The 23,806-nt window shown below is 35.6% G+C and overlaps 2 protein-coding genes across 3 annotated transcripts in view; one reads left to right on the top strand and one right to left on the bottom strand.

Annotated features, from left to right (window-relative positions):
• Window positions 1-943: 943 nt before the first annotated feature.
• htra4 (HtrA serine peptidase 4) lies at window positions 944-21,329 on the bottom strand. The gene is made up of 9 exons (XM_017356257.4): window positions 20,694-21,329; window positions 12,611-12,710; window positions 10,830-11,034; window positions 7,716-7,910; window positions 7,584-7,616; window positions 6,120-6,234; window positions 3,221-3,278; window positions 3,037-3,132; window positions 944-1,720 (listed from the first exon to the last, which is right to left on the bottom strand). The coding sequence occupies exons 1-9, from the start codon at window positions 21,103-21,105 to the stop codon at window positions 1,555-1,557; spliced, it is 1,380 nt and encodes a 459-aa protein (XP_017211746.2). The 5' UTR covers window positions 21,106-21,329; the 3' UTR covers window positions 944-1,554.
• Window positions 20,654-23,806, top strand: part of unc5db (unc-5 netrin receptor Db) — a 443,321-nt gene continuing 440,168 nt past the window's right edge. Inside the window, exon 1 of one of the 2 annotated variants that reach the window (XM_073952196.1) lies at window positions 20,654-20,787. The gene's annotated coding sequence lies outside the window, so the exon portion shown is untranslated. Of the gene's footprint in view, window positions 21,141-23,806 lie in introns of both variants that reach the window. The other variant, XM_073952195.1, reaches the window with a different exon arrangement.

Consider the following 23,806-nt stretch of genomic DNA (forward strand, 5'->3'; position numbering starts at 1 on the left):
ACAGTTGATTAGAGCGCTTGGACCCGGAAGCTGCTTCGCATGTTGTCACACTTAACAAGCGGATTCCTGTAGGATTCATGCACTTATAGCCAAAATCCTACAGGACTCTTGCAGGATTGTTTTTTTTTTGTGAGAGAAGCCACCAGCCTTTCCACATTTAAATGAAAAATGGTAAACAAGGGTTTGTGACTTCATATTAGTAATATAGGTGAATAATCATTAAATGGCAGTCCCGGTGTAGTTTTTGTTTATGCAATATGATAATAGCAAAGCAGTATAATCCACCACAGTTAAATAGTCATTTTCTTAATTGCTCTTTATGCTGATACAGTGTGCACCGTCACATTCGTTAACATGTTTTCCGCAGACACATGAATGTGTCTGGCAGAAGTGACATCGGCTTTCAAAGACAAAGGCATGCATCACAAGAACACAGTGGGTGACTCAAAGTAGTTGAGTGACCCCCAACTATAGTTGAGAAATATTACCTCATCCAAGATGAACATGTCTTGATGGATGTGAAGACATTTCCCATGATTCCACACCCAGTCACCACATCTTTCTTTGTTTACAATGCGTATCCCCTAGCTGAGCAAACCTGATGTTCTGCCTTCAATAGGTTGCTAATTTTTCTTCTTTATACTACTGAGTTACATCAAAAAGTAATTAGTTACTTTGATGTCTTATTAAGCTACTAGTCTCAGCAGTGTTTAAAGTGCAGCGTTTTTAGCATACAGTGTTAAAGCCACTTCACTCCACACAATCAATAAGGCTAGAGGTAGAGTGAAACAAGCACGCTGAACACTGCTGGTCAATGCAGTACAACATAACCTTTTTTTGTCTCATGTTTGTGGGCATTTTTCTTCTTTTTGTTAAAAAAACACTTGGTGAATAATTTTTAGCAGCTGAAGATTAGGTGCATCCATTTTTAAGACACTATGCACAAGTTCAAACTGTTTTTTTATTAAGTGCTTTCGTTAACTGTCTCATACATTACTGAACAGTAACATTTTCTAACAGAAATTAAAAAAAACATTTCCAGAAAAGATTAATTTGTGACATTCAGAACATTGTGATGTTACAAATGAGTTATATTTACATATATATTTTCAGGAGGTTGAAAAGTGTAGCATTTTCTATAAAATATTAAGCAGCACAAACTGTTCAGCATTGCTAACAATAACAAATGTTATTGAGCACCAAATTAGCTTATTAGAAAGATCAAGTTACACTGAATAGTGGATTAATGATGCTGAAAACTAGTTTTTTTTTACTGTATTTACTAGTATTCTTACTGTAATTCTGAACAAAAAAGAACTGCCCACACACCTTCGAGTGGTAATGAATAACAATAACATACAGTATACTTTGCAACTTAAAACTCCTAAAAAAAAATCAACAAAAAGTGGCAAAATCTGTCAGAAGAATATATACAAAAGTTCTTACACATAAAAGACCTGCATATGTGTGTATCAAACTGCATCAGTGAGCCTTTACACTTCATGATGTCATCTGCTATCATTATTCAGTTAATTTTTAGAAGCATGATCCTTATCAGTCCACTTCTCCAGGAACTACTGTTAGTGTGATCTCTTTCTGAGCACGGCGCACCATCAAAGAGAGAATTTCATTCGACTGTACTGCCTGACTTACATCTTCCGTGGAATACACTGGTTGTCCATTAATGCTGATTATCACGTCTTGGTTGAGCATGCCAGCACTACAAAAAAAAAAAAACTCTTCATCATTGTTCAATGCAGTGTATATAATTTCAACAGATAACTGATCAGACTTTGAATCTTAATCTGAAAAGATCTATACTATAATTTCTTTGCCAAAAATAGTTCTGTTTAATGAATTTGTTCAAGTAGATAAAGCAATTGACCCTTCGCTAATCCCAGCCCTCCTTATTTACTGTTGCTACGCCTGTCAAGCTTTCGTTCAAGGCTTTTACAATATGTAAGCGCCGGTGTAAGACACTGCCAGGGATATAATCTCATTTTTGGCGAACAGGTGAAATATCCGAGAAAGCCAGACAAAAAAGGCCTGCAGTATGCATTACAGGAGTATATTCGAGTCATAATAAGCAACCGATTAGAGAATAATTCAATAAAAATTGAAGCTAGCTTATATGGTTAGCTCATATGCTAACCATTCAACAGCTTAGCTCATGTTCAGCAGTAGAGGGGAAATTTTAAAATAATCTAATAATAACAAATTGATTTCTCTATTTTTAGCCAAAAAGCCTAATAGATTAATTGCCGTCTATCACTGAATGTCAGGAATTTCTCCTCTTGGGTTTTTGGTTTTGAAAAGGGAAAAAATTCCACCATCCGTCCAAACTTTTAGGATACCGGGTATCAGATTTGCACAATCCACATGCACAACGCTCTCGTCTGTTTGCCTCGCTCAAAAGCTTGAAAGAGCCCCTGCGCGTAGTTATGGTTGATAAGCCACGATTGGTGGATGACGGTTTTTGGGTGTGGCTTAGCGAAGGGTCAATTGAAGAGGACACGGCTAATTCCAATATATAAACTCACCATCATTTCATTCCAAACAAGTATCTGACTTTGTTTTCTTCTTCTGTGAGACATATTTATTGTTATTGAAGATATTTTGAATGATGTTGGTAAAAAAAAAAAACAAGCAAAGCATTTGATTCAGTTTGTCAAAATATCACTTATGAAAGGAAGTCAGGAATGAAATGAGGGTGAGGACATTGCAGAATTAAAAAAAAAAAAAATCTGAAATTTTGTGAAATAATATGGGTTTCAAAACTAGACCCTTTACATACAAAAACAAAACACCACAAGGGGAATGTTATTATAAAACAGGGGTGCAGCAGGAAAAAGTGTATTCACTGGGCAAATATGTAAAAGCCCCTGTGGCATCCGATGAGGATATTCAGTAAATCTTGATCTGACTGAAGGTTATGATGGTTTGAAAGGGGCCTCTGGGCTTAGATGAGTGTAAAAATAGGTGCAGTAAGGGATAATCGGGAGAGGTGGGATGAGGGGTGGAGGCAAATCTCTTTACCTGAAGGCAGCTGTCCCTGGAATAACCTCATACACATAGACTCCTGAGCTCACATCAGGGAAGCTGCTCTCCTTCTCCCTGAGCTCCCTAATCAAACTGATTAAACAAGTGAAGCATCACAACATCAAAATGGTGCAAAGTTTATTTGACATCTTCATCAAGGGTTTGAAAGGAAGAAACTCACGCAGCTGAAAGTTGAAGCATTCTCACTCCCATGTATTTCTTTTTAGTCAGTGTTCTTCCTGTAATGTGAGAAACAGATGTTTAAAGGGCTAGTTCACCCAAAAATGAAAAATTCTTGTTTGAAACCCATTTAAGTTTCTTCAGTTGAACACAAAAGATGATTGTTTGAAGAATGCTGTAACCTGTTACCTTTGAATTCTATAATATTTGTTTTTCTGACTATGGATGGCAACAGTTACAAGATTTCAGCTTTCCCCAAAATATCTTATTTTGTGTTCAACAGTAGAAAGAAACCCAAAGGTTTGGCACAACCTGAGGGTGAGTAAACAGTAAGTAAATAAAAAAAATTGAGTAAACTATCCCTTTTGAAGAGATTGTTCGCCCCATCTATCAGTCAGGATGTTTTCATGAACACCAATACCCTGATTAAGACAATGCTGAAGTTTACTTTTAATTTGGGGTGCAGTATCAATTTCCATTAAATAACTCTCTCCTATCAGCCCCTATTTCATACTCTCATCCAGTATGTCAGAGTTTGACACTAGGACATCAATGAAATGTTGCTGAAAGAAAGTAAAAATGCTGAACTGCAGTTGAAGTAAAATAAAATTAATAAAAAAAAGAAACGCATGAAATTACATGAAACTCTGGAGGAAACATTGGATAAGATGTAATGAGATTAATCAATCTTTGTACACTGAAAAAAAATCTTGCTGCCTAATTTTTTTTAGTTGAATCAAATGAACTGTTGTAGTCATTAAAAAAAAATAATAATATTAAAAATAATATAATATTAATATTAAAATATTAAGTTAAACTTTGTATATCTTAAAGTTAGATGAAAGCTTAATAACTTAATGCAACATACAAATATTTGCTGTCTTGACTTTTTGTGATTACAATTTTTAGTGTACTATAACATGCAAGATGGAACTTTTCTAAAAGCAACTCATATAAACACTTTGATCATATTATTGCTTTATCTGTATTAAAGGGCACCTATTTCACCTCTTTTTTCAGGATTAAAGATAAGTCTTTTGTGTCTCCAGAATTTGTCTGTAAAGTTTCAGCTCAAAGCACCCATCAGATTATTTATTATACCTTTTCAGAATACTGTTATTTCTGCTCTGAACACAATGTAGCTGTTTTTGTTGCTTTTGTCTTAATGCTAGTTTCTTCCCATCTACCGTTCGCACATGCCTGTCAGAGCCTGACTCGGCTGCGTTAGATAAACAGCACAGTGACAGACATGAAGGAAGCAGATCTCATGTAACGTTTGTAAGAAGTACTACAATGAGTATTTGTTGTAGAGTTAATTCAAACCTTTTCGATGAGTCACACACAATGTTGTTACAAAGTTCACACACTAACTTTGCACTGTTTTTGCACAGCAAATATGACAGGACACACGTTAATTTCCACTGCTGTATGGATATCCCTAATGTTAATAAACAAAATAAACCTGATTTAACGTCCACAAACCAGGATTGAAGCGTCTTCTTTTATAATTGTAGTGACATACGGCTATGATGATAAAGACGGTAAAATCACTGTTATTCATTACAAACATGCACTGTTTTAAAAACGTTTTAAACTCATTCTCGATCACATTTGATAATGATTGATAATCACAGCGAGCTGAACCGATCTTTTAATCCCAGTTGCTTTTGCGCCCGTCCTGTTTTGTTGATATGATTATATATGTTAATACGCGGCTGTCAATTAATTTGGTGGGCTGGGAAACCGCACTCCTACGTCACATTGCGGTGGGCCTTAAAATGGGAGGGATTTGGATCCTATTTTAACGTCAGGAAATTTATAAAAAGAGACTTATTGGCTTTATATCACCCCAATATGACTATGGACACACTATACTTACACACAGTTCTATCCAAACAGCTTACAAAAGATGATTATCATCATAAGTGCCCTTTAACGCAAATAATTTGATTACTGATGTCCATGTAAACATAGTAGTCACGATTTTATTTGTTTTATCTGTTTATTTGTTCACCCCATAATAAAAAGTTCTGTTATCAGTTTCTCAACCTTATGCGGAGAATAATCTAAATCTAACCAGAGAGGTTTTTCCAATGTATTTAATTCAAGGCTTTTGAAAAGACATAATCACTTCATGTAATGAATGAACACATTTTAATTTGGGCGTTTAAACATGCATAATCAAACTTGATCAAGGAAGTGCAATCAAGCTTGTTTGGCACATTACTGAAGAACCAATGAGGTGAAAGCTGTGTGTCATGCAGGAAATTTGTGTGTTTTCTAGAACCAAAGAGGTTTGGCGTTGCATGTCAGCCAGGGATGGTTGAGCTTCTGTTTGTACCTGCTGTGCAATCTTTATATTAGTACAAAGCCAACATTTTATTCATTCATAATTCATAGTATAAATATCTTCAGAAGTCTTGGTTTAAGCACCTTGATTCAATAAAATGTATTCTTGTCTTTCTTTGCAAACATTTCAAGAGTTCAAGATGAAGATAACTGGAGTGAAAAGCTCTGGTTATTTATAATGCGTCCGTAATCATCTGATAGGGCAAATTATGAAGCTAATATAGTGCCAGCCGTGTTGATCTTAAGCAAGTGATCCTCTCCAAATTAGTTTATAAATAAACCGCACTTTATAAGATTTCTGGGGCAAACTGACTGTCAAATCTCTTAAAAATATCATTATTTATGTTCTGAAGATGAACAAAAATCTTAGGGGTTTAAAACCACATAAGTATGAGTAAATGACAGAATTGGCAGCACTAAACCATAAATACATTCATACATTTTCTTTTCGGCTTAGTCCCTTTATTAATCTGGAGTCTCCACAGCGGATTTAACTGCCAATTCATGAATTAATTCAAGTAAAAAAAAAAATAGACTTGGAGTTTGCAGACCTTTTCTTTGTCTTTCGTAGGAATCTGCGAGGAATTGTCGTATTCGGTCTGAGGGAATGGCAAATGATATTCCTGGTGTTACCTTCAGAGTGTTAATGCCAATGACATCCCCATCCTTAAAACCACAAACAGGGAGCATAACATTGAAATGCACTGTAATGAACGAACAGCTATCTTGAGATACAGAAGGGATGGTAATCATTGGGTTTATTTATTAGGTTAATTACTGTATATATGTGTGTGTAGAGTATAAACAGTGGAGATCAAAAATGCCATCAAAATGACCATAACATGAGTAAAACAGCAAATATAACCATATTATTAACCATACTTATCATATATGACTTAAAAATACTTTAGATCAGGCTTCAGAATATACTGCTGAGAGCTGTGTATGAGAGCATGTGCACATTTGAATAATGTTGGGCTATAAACTGGTTCAGGCTTTATAAACCTGTCAATCAAAATGTACCTGTCGGGCTCGGGCCCCATCAAGCCAAATTTTTATGGCCCAAATACAGCTCTACTGCTTTTATGAGATTTATTTTTACTGATTGGCATGTAATTGTCCTTCGCCAGCCTCGAACCCTGGTCCACTCCACGTCAAAAGTCTGACACAGCTTGCGGTGAGCTACCAAGCAAACCAATCACTCTGGAAAAGTATCTATATGGAGGTAAGCAGTCAGCGGTACTGCCCTGTAGTTTCGTTTTACACACGAAATGCAACCATGTGTACATTTGTCGGTTCTCAAAAATGTTTCCCTGGGCACATTTTCCCAATGAGATCAAGATATACCACAACTAAAATTCAAAAATTGATTGATGATGATTACACTATTGCTGACAATTGGCAATACATGTTGTAAAATATTTATAAATTTTTTAGTCTACGATTTTAATCTTCAATGCGTGTTTAGTGGTTTAAGCTAGCAGTATATATAGTGCAGTACTGTATATCAGATTTCAGTGTAACTAAATCAGCTTGAAATACAGCGTTTTGCTTATACTGCTTTATTATTTAATTTCAGGTTTATGGTGCATCTGTGCAGGGTTTTTATTATCATTATTTATTTTTACATATTTTGAAGCTCCTATTGTGCACTATTACTGAAAATATTTCTATTGCAACTCCAGATGCATGCTTGAGCCCGAGGCACCTTCAAGGACACATGTTGTGTTTTCTCTTACGAAGATCAATAGACTAATAAAAACCACTGCAGGTAATTTGCCCAGGGTATACTGCATTTCCAGATGGCAGGAGACACAGAAATAGTAGACACTGCGCAGTAAGCGACCATGAATACTAACGCTGAATGCTGAACAAATAGCAACACGAGCGATGATAACCTTGGGGGAAATTTACTGAAACAAATAGAGATACACAAGCTCTGTAAGCAGCTGAGAGTGAGAATTTTGTTCAAAATATAATGCTAAATAAGAGAGAGAATAACAAATGTTTCTTACCAAGTTTACAAGGGGTCCTCCTGAGTTGCCATACTGTGAGTGGAAATATGGACATTCTTTTTATTGTCATTAAAACACACTTGACTGTCTAGTCACGCTAATATTGAAGAGGTGTCTGTGTGAAACGCTTACATTTATAATAGCATCTGTTTGAATATACTCCATATCAGAGTTCTGAAGGCCAAGTTCATGACCTCCTCGGTGGGTAGTGCTGATGATGCCGGTGGTCACGGTGTTTTGAAGGGAAAATGGGCTGCCCACGGCCACTACAAACTCTCCTGGCCTCAGGTCTGAGGAACGACCAAGTAAAAGCACAGGGAGAGCAGTCTATAAAGAGACAAAGAGAAACGCTGTATTTTATTTTTTGTACCAAAATGCATTTTGCATTGAGTAAATCTCATTTTCAAGAGTTCCAACTTAGACATGCTTAGCATTTAAAGCAGGTTTATGCTGTCCCGAGAGATAACCCTGAGCTCTGAGATATTTGAGCCCAGGGCTCCCACCCGGTCAATATGCATATCGGGGGATCCGAGATCAGGTAGGTCTCGATAGCTCCCCCTTGAGAAAAGGGGGGGAAAGGAGGAGATGGGGTGGAAGGGGGGATTCTTCCAAAACGAAGACAGAGCAGTAGGGAGAAAATGATCCATTTATAGTAAACTAGGATCACTCTGATTGGATTATTACTGATTACAGATGAGCGGCCAGTCATGCTTAATCATATCACGTGCTCCTCTCGAAATTAGTTCATAAAACTTCATTTTATGCTCTTACTGGTTATTTTGAGACACAAACGAATGAAGGAAAAAATGGTAACTAGTCCACTCAAAACCAGTATCAAGATACTAATAGTTAAATCACAGTGGGTAAAAAAAGTATTGAATATGTCATGTATTTGTCCTAGGAATAAAATTTCTAGAGGAGCTGTTGACATGGAATTAAACCAGATTTTTGTAAAACCCAAACAGTACAAACACAAAAATGAGTTATGTGTAATAATGAAATGACATAAGGAGAAAGCACTGAACTACTGAATTTAATATGTTATATAAAATACTTTTTTGGTGATGGCAGCTTAAAGATGCCACTCATATGGAGAAAGAAGTCACATGCATTGCTCAGGTGTAAGTTTTTCACAGATATCAATAACAGTGTAAAAATCTTAATGGTTTTGTGGGTCTTGTTGTCTATCTAATCTGATCTTAATTCAGAGTTTTCCATTTGATTTAAGTCAGGTGATTGGCTGGGTCATTCTACATCTAGATTTACTTTCTTTAAAAGCATTGGCGATTTTCATTGGCTGTGATTTGGATTGTTGTCTTGCTGAAATGTCCACCCTGGTTTCATCTTCATCATCCTGGTAATGTAGTTGTTGGACAGAAGCAGCTAATATTATATTTTACATATTTACAATGACGAAGGGCAGAAGGTTGCTGAATAACTTCTAAGAAATTTCAGCTGCTGTCTGGGCTTTCACTGCCTTTCTACACCCCCCTTTCTTCATGTGTTCAATTATTTTTCCCTGCGTCATTTCATTATATTGTGCATAACTTAATTTGTATACTAATTAGGTTTAATTTCTTTGCATATATGCAAAGAAATCATATTTTTTTGGCTGTTACCAACATCCAGGGAATTCTTTGTTTGTTACCAACATCCGGGGAAAATTTCAAGTCAGCGACACCTTCAGCGTCACTAAAATAGTGACATTCAATACTTATTTTCCTTTTATAATGAATACTAAAACAACTAGACTAATGACTATATGTTTAAAAATGTAAATCTTTAGGAAAGATTTCATTGTAATCTTTTTATCAAAGATATTGCAAGTAAAAAAGTTACAATTATAGTTTATTGACTGTATCGTCATCTCGCAATTAGGAAAAAAAATCTCAGAGCATTTTTTGTCAAACATTTCAATAATGAAACTGAACACTGAATGACTTGGTTGAGGTCAGTGTAAAGTCAGATGACATCCTAGTTCTCATGCTGTTTTACTGGTGTATTTCTGCGGCTGTAACCCAGGGTTAAAAAAAAAAAAAAACATCTCAGTAGGCTGTATTTTATTTTACAACATACCTTCTGCGGTTTATCCATAATTCTAGCTATAAGTAGCGCAGTTAAAGCACTCAGTGTGTTGTCACTTGAATTGAGGCCATTACAGACTTATGTCAGCATCAAAACAACATTTACGGTTTGAATTTCACATTAACATTTACATAATTTCAACATGGGAATTTTTATCACCACAGCTATGATGACACATTTGTAATAGTATTGGCTCATTGCGACTTTAGAAAGCAAACAAAACAACAACAACAACTGTCTTCTGTGCTGTCACCCTTTTAGAGGAGTCTAATAAGTTTCCCTGAAATGTTTGAAGCCAGCAGCCAGTCTGATCCTGAGCCTGTCTCCGCCTGCCTGCGCTCTGCAGGGTGCATTTCTATGACTTGAGGCGGAAGCACCAGGCTTGATTTGCAGCGATTCTAGTGCAGGACGCTTTTACACTCTGTCCCAACCTTGACTCCGCAGGCTACTGCTGTGGGGGCCTGAGCGCTGCAAAAATAACAGATTGCCATCTGCCTCCCCAGCACATTTTCTTCACTTTTCTCCTCCTTTTTGAAACCACATGCAGCCATACACAGTCTGGGACTGCATTAAAGTGATTACCAATCATTGTGCTACATGCTGTTGCTATGGTCCGGGTTATGACGGGACGTTATTGGTGTTGGCAGATGATATTTTGTGCCGCTGATCAGAGCTTGACTTTAAAGACGGTCTTAGGAGTTGCTTCTATATCAGTCAGAAAGGCTTTTTTTATTTACGCGGAGAGAAATTTCAGGGTTGTGTGCTGTTGCTGTTTACAAAGACATAATGTCAGTGGCAAACAGACATGGTTGCAACCTTATTCGGAAAATAGGTGGAAAAGTTGGAATTTGTAAGACATGAGAAAATCAGAAAGCAAATTAACCCTGTCTACAAGCCGAATGTAATTTCTGATGGCACGAGCCCTTGCTGACTCCAGAAACATCTGCTGGACTGCCTACCCAAGATTAATTTACCTCCAGCAGCTGTGACGCTAGTAGCTGATAATAAACCAGAGGGCCCGAGCTGTAATATTCCAGGACAACATTTTTTCTCCTCAAGCAACAGAGGGTATTTTGAACACTTATGGCTACTGGAGGCTGTTTATTGTTATTGGTTAAGTCATTCATCCATGTCCCCTGATCCAGATCTTGGGCTTCTTACCTCTGAGTCGATCTTGATAAGAGCAATGTCTAATTTCTGATCCACGTCTTTGATTGTGGCATCATAGAGCATGCCATTTTTCAGCTCCACTTTGATGCGTTGCTTATTGGACAGTACGTGTGCATTGGTGACGATCCATCCGTCCTCTGACACTATAAAACCTGAACCACTGGACACAGGAACGTCTTGGTTGGAAAATGGCAGTCTGGAAGTAAATATAGTAAACGTTTATTGCTGTATTATTATGTTTCAAATAAATGCTGCTATTTTAAATACCATATTCATTAAAGAATCCTAATAATAATTTATTAATAATACAGTAAAATAGAAGTAATGATGCTGGAAAAAAATTAAGTTTATTAAAATAAAATCTTCATGTCACAGTTTTAGTGAATCTTTGATCGAATGAATGTAGTCTTAGTGTGCAAAGCACAATTTTAAAGAGCCTTTAACATCCTTTAAAATAGTGCAGGCGTTTAAAGGTGCAGTATGTAAGTTTGACACCCAGTGGTTGAACTAGGTATTGCATTCCAGGATCAAAACACATTTTCACTCGGCTCCTCCTCTGACAAGTCTATGCAAGTGCAGGTTGCCAGATTGACGACATCAACAAGAGTCTGCCAGACTATTGAGCCTAAAGGCTGATTTGAACCGTTTTCAAATAACTAAAAGCAACGGCACTCAATAGAAGAAATATTTTCCAAACTAAAAGGAGTTTTTGTCCTAATCAACACCTGAAATTTCTATTTTAGAAACTGCTTCTATTTCTCACAGGTGAACAACAGGATAAACTCAGCTCAGGTACAATTCATGTGCTTTATTCAGTGTTAAATGTTAATAATTTTGAGTATAAAGGCTTTTTACTTGACATTTATTGCCAAACTAAAACAGCATATTTGACATTGAACTTCAGAACTGTGACTCAGTGGAAGCCAACAAATATCTATCATTCAGAATGTACATATAATAATGTTAAAGAGGTTTAATATGTATTAATTAGATTGTAAACCCTACCATTTAGTTGGAGTGCACTATTCTGTGCTTCTAAATGGCTTTTTTTAAATTTCGTCTGGTGCAAACAGCCAAATTGCTTATCACTGCAAATCTTGTCAGGTAGTGTGTTGTTAGGACATGGGGTAACCTGCGCCCACATTTGTAATATTTATATTATTTGCTAATTAATAACCTCCTCATGTGGAACTCTGAATCTGCGTCTCATTTCGGAGACTGCTACTGTCCACCGGAAGTCTCATTTTGGTCGTGGGCGCATACTTTGAGAGCCTTTCTGACTGACTGAATAAATAAAATACGCTGTTTTCCACCAAGGCAACCCGGGGTGCTGATATATAATTGGCTAAGCTGGCATTGGGTGGGTTAAATGACCATAACGAAGACAGACGTTCTGGCACATAGCACAGAATATCTGACTTTAGCATTGTCAAATAAACAAGTATGTTCACTTAACATGTTTCATAAACATCTGGAAACATATTATGGTATTTATAAGCTTTTGAGTCAAAATCTTACATACGGCTCCTTTAAATGTTTGTTGGTGATGACACTTCATATTTTCTCACTTCTCTTGTAAACAAATAATCTGATCCAAACCGCAGTATACACTGTCTACTCTATTTCTGAAAGTCTGCCGAAAAACAAACACACAAAAACAATTATATTACCATAATTTAATCACACATCAAGAGTTGAGTCAGAGCCAGCTTGGAAAACCAAGCATCTACTCTCTGCTCAGCATCTACACAACCAACACCATCTGTCCTTACCGACTAAAGAGTTCTAGATGGACCACTGCAGGGGCGATCTTATCCACCACATCTGCTATGAAGTTAAATTTGTAGCGCATGCTGCTTGGATTTCGAGACCCTTTAAAGGAAACAGAACAGGCAAAAAATGACACAAATTAAATGAGAAAGTATCAAGCACAATATATATATTTTCAACATCTACAACTCCGGATGTGCAATGTTAAGAAGGGAATGTAGCTGATCAGACACCACAGTTCAAAACACATGATTAACAGAGTCATTGTTTTAGTCAAGAGTCATGTTTTTAAAGGGGTAGTTCACTCCAAAATAGATATATCCTTTTTTACGTATCCTCCGCTTGTTCTAAACCTGTTTGAGTTTCATTCTTCTGCTGTAAAAATAAGGTACTTTTGAAAAATGTCAGAAATTTCTTTCTTTCTATTGATGTAAATGGCTACTGGTAACCAACATTCCAACGGGTTCAACAGAAAAAAGAAACCCATAAAGGTTTGAAACCACTTGAGGGTGAGTCAATATCAGCTAAATTAATTTTTGCGAGTTGAACTAACCCTTTGGGACTTGTGACTGAGCATTTGGGCACAAGAAGGTCCTGTGAAATCAAAATTTTTGTTTAAATTAGTATCAACATGTTAGTCTTTAGGTAATTTATAATCTAGTGTGCTCCAAATTAGTGACAAAATTAAATTTTAGAATATAAAAATATTCAAATCTTTAGGTTTGTCACCTTTGGCAACATTTTTTTTAATGTCACCTCATACTTTTTGATGTTTCTCATGTTTTTCTGACTAATCATATTCTCTGTAGTATCTGACTGACCCCGCTCCATTCAAGGCACTATTATTCACATCAAAAAGTGTTCAAACTGAGGGTTCACCTAAACTAGAGATGCTCAAACTAGGGTCCGTAACCTTTGATTTTGCCCGCTATCCCATCTAAAAATAGAGGGAGAATGATGGGAAATGTTGGGGCGAATGCCTTCAACGGATATAATCATTTTTTTTTTATTTTTTTTTTTATAATGATTTTTCGAGGTTTTCACTTTAATTGGATGGTAGAGAGTACTGACAGGAAAGTGTGGGGAGCAGAGAGAGGGGAAGGATCAGCATAGGACCCTGAGGCTGGAATTGAATTAACGTCGCTGTAAGCACCGGAGTGCATGTGTCAATGCACTTTTCACTACGCCATAAGCACTGACAGAGATTAACATTTTTAATTTATCACAACCTTTTGTTAGTTTAGTTGTTGAGCTACAAAAAAACCAAACTGAAATTAAATGATTTAATTCAATGTTGTGAATGAGATGGGTAATATGTAAATACTTTGTCACTTGACAGATCAATCAAGACTGATGAGCAAACCCTAGGCGAAAGCAAGTGCAGCTTGACTTGTGTTTTCCGCTTTGAACTCAATTTGTGTTATGAATGCGATTTAAAAAAAATTTTATTGTAAGAAATTCATTGTAAAATGTCAAAATGTATATTTAATTATTAATATGATTATTCTATTTTTCTATTTATTTCTCTATATAAATACATTTGGAATTTACCATGCTAACTGTAAGGAAATAGTTTACGTTCGGCCCACCACCCTCAATCAAATTTGGTTTTTGGCCCTTCATAAGAAAAAGTTTTGGCACCCCTGACCTAAACACAGAAGAAAATAATTGAAAAATAATAATTGGGGAAATATACTTTCCTTTTGGGTGGATAAAAACTTGCTTTCACGTAATGAGTAATGTGATGTGTGCAATGTGCAGGAATGGTCTGCTTCAGCAGAGAGTGGATCATATGCGAAAGTTGACATGGAACACAAAAACTTATGGAACACATTTGAATTTTGCCAAAAACTGTATGGAGAAATGACTCCGTATTACTGTTATAGACTGTGGCTGTCAAGAATCTGACGAGTTCAACAGCTCTGACTGGCACAGTTGTGATTCAAATAGAATGCTATTGGCTGTTTTTAAAAGGGGGAGGGACTACTCTATGTCCCTGTCTGTCAAACATTGAATAAAAATGCAGATTTCAAAGTACTTCAGGGAACTTTTATAGTCTGTTACTTTAACAAAGATGGATTGTATTTATTTATATGATGAAAACAAGAGTGTAAATGTACGTATGATTAATCAATTTATGTGAATGATATTAGACTCTCCAGAAAAGCATAAAGCACTCATTCATTATTTAATTTCCTTTGTATATTGGCCGTGCTGAATTTATTCTATATGCTTGTAATTAGTTTATTATATTTTATGACAAAATATAAAGAAAATCATCACAGTAAATCTAAGATTGTGAATTATTTCCAAATAGAGCTATTCACATCTTCTGGTGAAACTGCATTCATATCTCATCATATATTGCAATATAGTTTTCCCCAATTTCGTTGTAACATATGGACAGAATGTTATCTGGTGTAGAAAACTTGCCTACTTACTGGCCTGGGACCTTAATGCATTTCAGATTTACTCACTGAATACAAACCTAACAGATCACTCAGATCATTAGGATCAAGTAAATTAGAAATTCCAAAAGATCAGTCAAAGCAGGGTGAATCGGCCTTCAACTACTACACCCCTCGCTGCTGGAATCAGCTTTCAAAAATAATCAGATGTGGTCCAACATTAGGCACATTTTAATCAAGACTTAAAACACTGTGCTACGTCAGATACTGTAGATGACATTATTATATCTTTTTTTATTCCTTTAAAACCTGTTTCAACACATTTAAATATGTCCTATCTGTTTTTAATCATTTTTATTTTGTTATTTTCTTAACCAAGCTGAAAAATATCAGCAAAAAAAAAAAAAAACTCTGAAAAACCCAACATAAACACTTGCAAGATCCAAATCTTAAAATGCATAACAAATGTCAGAATATACTGCAGCTCTTGAACATGTACACCAACAATAGTAGCGTGTGGGCGACTGGGTATGAGTAAAGCAAACAGGCCCCGTACAGCTCATTTCTTCACCCTGCAACCTGAAGTCACTGAGGGAAAACTTGTCACACAGTCTTCACAGATACTGATGTTACATGCTTATCCCCAAGTCTGTGGCAGCTGACAGCCGCTGTGCTCCTCGGAGGGAAAGTCAAGGTCCAGACATTACATGTACAGCTTTCCCTGGAGAAAACCTCAACAGGTAAGCACACAAATATACACATACAGTACACACAAAGATATATCTGTAGTGGTAAATGAGCTATTGTGGCACTAAACCACCAGTGCGGCACATTAAAACCTAATAGAGAAAGACGTAATTGTTTAAATCATTATCTCTTTTCATACACTGTCAAAGAAACATCTGTAGCTTCATAAATGCAAATTTGTGATGTGATGTGTGAATAGAAAGTTTACGTAATCTATCAAACATGTTAGAACTAGATGAAATAGGTCTTCCCTTGGCTATTTCGGCATACTGGGTCTACTTTTAGAGCTGAATTGTTTGTGACATTGTGTTTTCGAGCCCTTTGGGGACCCCCCTGAACTTGGCAAGGCATAGCTGACAGAACATGCCACATGGTTTTCATAGATGGATCACATATCCCAAGGTATATAGCTGTCAAAACAAAATAAATGTGAACCTCATGGCCAGACGCCAGAGAACATTTGTATGCATAAAAGCAGGGGTTTTACCTGAAACCTAAACTTTATCATTGAGTTGTTTTCAAAAATGATTCTGCTTTTAATTTGGCACATAAAACATAAATCAAGTAAATCTTAATTGGTGTGAGAAGCAAATTATGCATTCTGTACATCATTTAGGACTTTTTAGTGTTTATAATGCAGCATGAGTGAGTTATCCATATCCATTTCTCAGTGAATATAGGTAATATACAGTGACTATAGAACATCATCATACCCTGTAAAAATCTATACCTTTACCGAAAGACCTTCGGGATAAAGTTTAGAAAGGCACAGATTAGGTACAGAAGGCTACAAAAACATTTCACAGGCTGGAAAAGTTATTTGGAATGTGATTTGATTTTAGGCTCAATGACATATAAAGTAAGTATTTCCAAAGGATTGGTCATTTTCTATTTTGCTGCATTTGAACAAAACAGATTTATTAAAGATATATACACTCACCGGCCACTTTATTAGGTACACCTTACTAGTACCAGGTAGGACCCCCTTTTGCCTTCTGATACCCATCGCGGTATAGGTTTACCAAGGTACTGGAAATATTCCTCAAATATTTCGGTCCCTATTGACATGATAGACTCAGGAAGTTGCTGCAGATTTGATGGCTGCACATCCATGATGTGAATCTCCAGTTTCACCACATCCCAAAGGTGCTCTATTGGGTTGAGATCTGTTCACTTTGGATGGAACACATTGTCATTTTCAAGAAACCAATCTGAGATGATTCGTGCTTTATGACATGGCGCGTTATCCTGCTGGAAGTAGCCATCAGAAGATGTGGTCATAAAGAGAAGGACATGGTCAGCAACAATACTCAGCTAGGCTGTGGCGTTGACACGATGCTCAATTGGGACTAATGGGCCCAAGGGTGCCAAGAATATATCCCCCACACCATTACACCACCACCACCAGCCTGAACTATTGATAAAAGGCAGGATGAATCCATGCTTTCGATGTCAAATTCTGACCCTATCCGAATGTCGCAGCAGAAATTAAGACTCATCAGATCAGGCAACATTTTTTCAATCTTCTATTGTCCAATTTTGGTGAGTCGGTGCGAATTGTAGCCTCAGTTTCCTGTTCTTAGCTGACAGCAGTGGCACCCGGTGAGGTCTTCTGTTGCTGTAGCACATCTGCCTCAAGGTTGGACGTGTTGTATGTTCAGAGATGCTCTTCTGCATTCCTAGGTTGTAACGAGTGGTTTGAGTTACTGTTGCCTTTCTATCAGCTCGAACCAGTCTGGCCCTTCTCCTCTGACCTCTGGCATCAACAAGGCATTCTCTGTAAACCTGTGAAAATCCCAGTAGATCAGCGGTTTCCAAAATACTCAGACCAACCTGCCTGGCACCAACAAGCATGCCATGTTCAAAGCCACTTAAATCACCTTTCTAGCCCATTCTGATGCTTGGTTTGAAATGCAGCAGATCGTCTTGGCCATGTCTACATGCCTAAATGCATTGAGTTGCTGCCTTGTGATTGGCTGATTAGAAATTTGCATTACCGTGCAGTTGTACCTAATAAAGTGGCTGGGGGGTGTATTTATTTGCTGATGATGTTATCTATTCTGCATGAACAGAATGTGCAGAGGTATGCAATTCCATATTTAGACAGATAGGTAGTACAGCCTATAGTAATGTGCGGACCTAATGTTTTGATTGGACAAGCCTTTCTTGGTCCTACACCTTTCACAGAATATTACATATAAATACATTTGGAGCATTTAACCTAATGATTGCTATCAGGATGCGAAGAGACTTTTAATCAGCAAAACAAAAACTTTTTCTGAAGACAATTACCAAAATAAATAAGTCACTAATTGAATTATGGTATACATATATTTTTATGTCCAAATTATTTCATCTGTGTAAGATAAAAGGAACGACAATGAATCCAACAGGTGCCCACAGCTGTCAAGCGGGATTTTCAGAGAGAAAATTCAATTTAAGCTTGTGCCTTCACAGTCATCAGATGACATCAGAGGACTTTGAATATAGAACATGATGATGAGTCATCTGCACTTTGTCATTTATGAAGCTTGACAGCATCTGGACCCCATCCACTTTTACTCTATAGAAGAGAACACTTTCCTAGAAGGATTTCCATGGAAGAATGAAGGTCAGTAAATTACAGCAGGATTTAGATTTCCTGTGAACTGCCCTTTTAAAAGCAGTTGTGTAATTGCTTACCGTCCAATCACTCCGAAGCGTTATTTTGCTTGATTCCTCTGATAGTAAAAAAAACAATCTCCTACTGTTCAAATACCAGCTGTCAGTGCTATCAGATCACCTTGAATTGTGGAAAACTATCAAGAAAAGAACACGGTAGGCACTTGACAAACATTTGTGTTAAAACATGTCTCAAGCTGTGAGGAAGAAAACACAATATGATCACTTTCATTTGGAAATCACACCACAGGTATCTTAGCATGATGATCATAAAGGCATTTAAAAAGTTTAATAACCTAAAATGATACAGATTCTGGTAGTTATAACAATTTAATTTCATGATTTCAGTACCTTTTTTTTTTAAATCAACATGCTATGGCAATAATAATGTCCCAAAACTGCTCCGTGATCAGGCTTGTAACAACAAGTGTTAAAGAAAGAGTTGACTTCAACCAAACCCTTCTTCTGTAATGTGTAAATCTGCTGAATGCCAGCACTGACATGCGCTCAAATGAATGCTATCAATGTTCCCGTGACATTGAAATAGATTTGAAATGCTACAACTCTTTTACTGCAGAGGTTTGCGGGTAGAGTCATAAATCTATTATCACGTAAATGCCTGCTCTTACTTTTTTATGAGGGGATTTGGTTGAATTTTGCATGAAGCTGTTAAGTCAAGCTGCACTCACTCATATCTGATATGATATGCCCCTTGAATGACTTTTTGATTTTTTTTTACTTTCGCACTTATAAAAAGTAAGTATAACTGTAAGAATTTAGGTGGATTAGACATCAGAAATACAAAAATTGTGCTTGAAATAGACATTTTATGTAATGCAGCTTTGAGAATTTGTAGGTTAAAATTCCTTTTTTGTCTTTATGATTAATTTTATTCGAATGGAAATTAGAAACTGAAACCATAGCAGTCAATAATCTGTTGATTAACCCTTTAAATACCCCACCAAGATAATTTTTTTTATTCCATTTCTTAACTCCTAATGTCGCTAGTTAACACACTCAATTTCTTTATTCAACACATCCCATAGTTTTTAAAATATCAACCTCCACCAACTGGTTGATATTTCGGTTTATGTTAAAAGTACCGAAATTTATATATATATATATATATATATATATATATATATATATATATATATATATATATATATATATATATATATATATATATATATATATATACTATAGGAAATATAAAGTGTAAAACCAATTCATTTAAAAACAATAAAAAAAAAAACAATTTTGAATATTAAATCATCTTTATTTTTTATTTATTTAAAATGTTTTCTTCTTCTTCTGCTTCTTATTTTTTAAAACCAAAATCAATTGCAGTAGTGCAACAGGATTATGTTTGTTTGATTTTTTTTGAAAACCAACAATGCTGTTTATGTAAACCATTATTTAAAACAGTCATTTTTCAAATTACTGTAATAGTCTTTATTTAAAACAGTAAAAACATGGTCAACTATTTGGTAGAGCAGCAGTCAAATGGTTAATCATTGTTTTAATTATTTTAAATGTAAGGGAAAACATGATTATGGCAAATAAATGAAAGACAGAAATCAATTAAATGATTAAGTCCATTTCATTGATGCTGAATAATAAAAGCTTTTTACTTGTAGAATTATTTATTTGACTTTTAACAGTTTTGAATAATGAATAATTTGGATTTACATTTACAATCGATTACATTTAAAATGGAATAATTTACTACAAGGTAACATGTAATAAACAGAAATGGTGTCAGGAAGGACCATGTTTTTTATTTAATTCATATATTTTTTTAATTCTTTAGTTCACTAAAAAGCTTTTAAATAAAAAATGACTTTAAAATAAAGGTTAATTCTAAAGTAAAGGTTAATTGAATCTAATTTATTTTGGCATGGATGGTTCTATGAAGAGCCTGTATCTCCATGGAATATTTTCATTGCATAAAAGGTAGTTTTGTTTGTTTTGTTTTGGAAAAAAACGATATATGAATAACTTTGCACTACAATTTGTTGATAATTTTTATTGGTAAATATTCAAGTAGGGCAACAGCAACACTGCCCAAACCTTTATTTTAAAGAATGAAACCCCTTTATTTTTATGAGTGGACTGCAAAAAGTCATTTGTCAAAATAGATGTTTAAAATAAATACATTTATTTAAATTGTTGTTGACAGAACAACTAGCTTCTATTTAAGTTAAGTGATTAAATGTTGTCAAATTTGACAGGCCGGATGTTATGCACGTTTTTTTGATTCCCTCACCGGTCTCACAGGGCCCTCTCTGGATGAAAATGACAGCAGGTATGCCGCTCGTCTTCGCCCGTCTGTTCTCCGCTTTGAGTCTACAGATGCTGGGGTAAGTCCTGCCGTCGCTGCCGCACACTGGCTCATGGGAGTCGCAGACGCACGTGCTGCGTTCAGCGCTCCGCTCTTCACAGGTCATCCCCGCACCGCACACTCCAAGTCTATCTTCTCCACAATAGTCTCCCTCTCCTGCCGCACACACCGAGCAGCAGCCACAGCTGTCCATCACCACGCCGAAATAACAATACTCCAGAGAAGATGAGCAGCGGGACAGGTCGCACTGATGCGCGCATGTAGAGTGTCTCTTCCGTAGAACGCGCGCATGCAGCGTCGAGGCCATGAAAACACAGGCCAGCAGCTTCCACATCATGAACGATAATACAATTCTCACCAATAGATATACACGTAAGTGGGATTTCACTTTCACGTGCACCTAGCTCTGATTAAGTCAGTAGGTATCGTCTTACTTAACTCCAAACGGAAAAGGTTCAAGTTTAAACTCACGAATACTTGCATACTGTTTAAATGTCGTAGGCTATATAATGACTCTCAAGTCGTGGCTCGTTGTATGTTCACCTCTTTATGAACGGATATAACATGCTGAAACGCAGATCTCTTGAGTTTAGGGTCTTCAGAAGAGGAATTTAGGGAGGAGCATAAAAAGTTTGACTCTCTGACATACTGTAGTAAAACATCCCAATTAAGTCATGTTGTTAGTTTTACTCCCCTCACTGCATAGTAATAATAGCCTAAATGTATATTTCATTGTAAAACAGTAGATCTGCTACAGAATAAGATAAAGTTGCTTTTATATTCCCACATTCCTTCATTTTTGAACAGTGACAACTTGTGTCAGGTTTTCATATAGCCTAATGTTTACCACGCTACTTTTTTTGCGGTAATATTCTGTCTGAAATCGCATGTAAGTATGACTTCAAAACAACATTAGGACTATTTAATTGACAGTGAACAATGTTGTATCTTGATAGTGATTGATTTTATAAATGCAAAAGAACAACTTTACCTCAATCTGCTACAGTCTGTCCTAGGCATGGGCCGGTATAAGATTCTGACGGTAACAACCTTGGATAAAAACATCACGGTTTCACGGTATTGTGATTACTGCTCTAAAATATATAGTTTTTGAATGTCTTGGTAAAAAAAAAAAAACAACATCGACAAATATATTCCCCTTTAAAAATTTTTTTGAGAAACATTTAAAATATTTTGGAGCAGTAAACATGTCAGGCTAAGTAATTTAAATGAGTCATTGACTTTTGCTCTGTTTATTATTACTTTCAAAAACTGTTTCAAAAACAGCATCTTTGGATATCTTTTCTGCTGGAAATACTGATGTCCAAAAAAATAATAATAATAAAAAATAAAAATAAATAAACTTAGATACAAAGTCTTACATATACCATAGTAACGGTATAGCAGAAAATTTTGGTGGTGTTAAAACCTTGACTTTTCGAAACCACAGTATACCTTGAAATGGTTATCATTCTATACTGTCCACCACATTGGTTTAGTTTTAGTTGTTTAATTGTAATTGGCTAAAGGCAACAGTGCTAATTGTCTTTTTGAATTGCTTAATTGTTTATATAAATGTTTTTGAATACTGTTTTTAAAAAAAATTAGTCAAATTTTTTCACAATAGTGTGTGTGTGCTTGCATATAAAATGCCTTTTGATGTAGTTACTGTAGACCATTTTGAGTAAACAAAAACAATGGTACCAACGTACTTCCTGTTTTACATTTTTAATTTCTAAAGCTTCCAAGAATCCAAAAAGAGAAACTTATTGATAAATAATCTTATGATAGCAGTTTTAACATTAAGTTTTGATTGAATTGCCTCTTGTTACAGTTATGAAATAGTTTGATGACAAGCAGGAAATGTTCATGGTCCGATGACAAGACCACATTGAAATGGTCTATACAGAAATTTGTTTTTGCAAATTAAATTTGATGCAAAATAAGACATATTGTCAAGTTTTTTTTTTACATTACATGATGATCATTTTTTGTTTGTCAATAGAAGTGACAAACAGCATTTTTGTTATACAACATTTTTAGCGTTATAAAGGTTTTATATGACTGTGATTATGAATCTGCTGCCAATATGCCCTGGACTTGACTGACAGAAGCAAACAAGCATTAATATAAACTTGTATATAAAGTCGTGAATAAATTGTAGGGTTGGGCGATTTTATCCTAAAATCAAAATCTCTATTATTGAACATTTTAACTCGTTTACGAGTAATAAATGATTATTTTAGTAATAAAATGTTTTTTGCTCTCATAGTTCAATAATAAGTTTAGTCAGGCCCGTAGTGAGCCTTGAGAAAGTTTTTTTTCTCAAAAACTGGACCTTTTTATAGTTATACGCCTTAATTTTTTATCAATTATGAGTTTTAAATGCTGCATTTTAGTGATGTTTTAAGCACTATTTTTAGCAGGATTAGCTTGTTGGATGGCCATCATAACCACACTTTTTGATGTACCAAAAACATTTCCTAAAGATTTATAATAAAGAAATATGAAAAATATTTATTTTCAAAATTCAAATTTATTAGATCAAATATCATTAGAAAATATTAGGAATCTGTTAAAGTTTTACATTTAAAAAACGTAGTTGTCATTTATTAGGCAAATAACCAATAAACGAAATAACCAATTATGATTTTCTAGCCTCTCTTGTAAAAAAGTACATTTGTAAATTCATGGATAACAACTATAGCCAAAATTGTATTCAAATTTGTTTTAATATGGTCAGCTTTTGGAGCTTCACATATTTTATTGGTCATTTTTGTTTCAATAATAAGGTCCAAAATTTAGAATAAAAATCACCAGTAAAATGTTTTCTCTATTTAAAAACAATACAGTAAAGAAATATGACTTCAGTTACGTGAAAATACTTGCTAGCATTGGCCAAAACTGATAAAGTCCTGCTGAAGCGACAGCCAACAGAGGATTCCGCTTGTTCTTAAAGCCTTTTTCGATGGGTTATTTTCACTATTTATGATGGCATAGCAGTCAAAATAGGACAAATGAGCTCATTATGGGACAAA

This window comes from Danio rerio, chromosome 5 (genome assembly GCF_049306965.1).
Source record: "Danio rerio strain Tuebingen ecotype United States chromosome 5, GRCz12tu, whole genome shotgun sequence".
NCBI classification, from domain to species: domain Eukaryota; kingdom Metazoa; phylum Chordata; class Actinopteri; order Cypriniformes; family Danionidae; genus Danio; species Danio rerio.

Excerpts from the sequence above, each read along its gene's own strand:
- htra4 (XM_017356257.4), bottom strand. The coding sequence starts at position 21,105 with ATGATGTGGAAGCTGCTGGCCTGTGTTTTCATGGCCTCGACGCTGCAT. Across the intron at positions 7,911-10,829 it reads TTATCAAGATCGACTCAGAG|ACTGCTCTCCCTGTGCTTTT; the intron begins GTAAGAAGCCCA and ends GTCTCTTTATAG. Across the intron at positions 6,235-7,583 it reads GAGGACCCCTTGTAAACTTG|GATGGGGATGTCATTGGCAT; the intron begins GTAAGAAACATT and ends TGTGGTTTTAAG.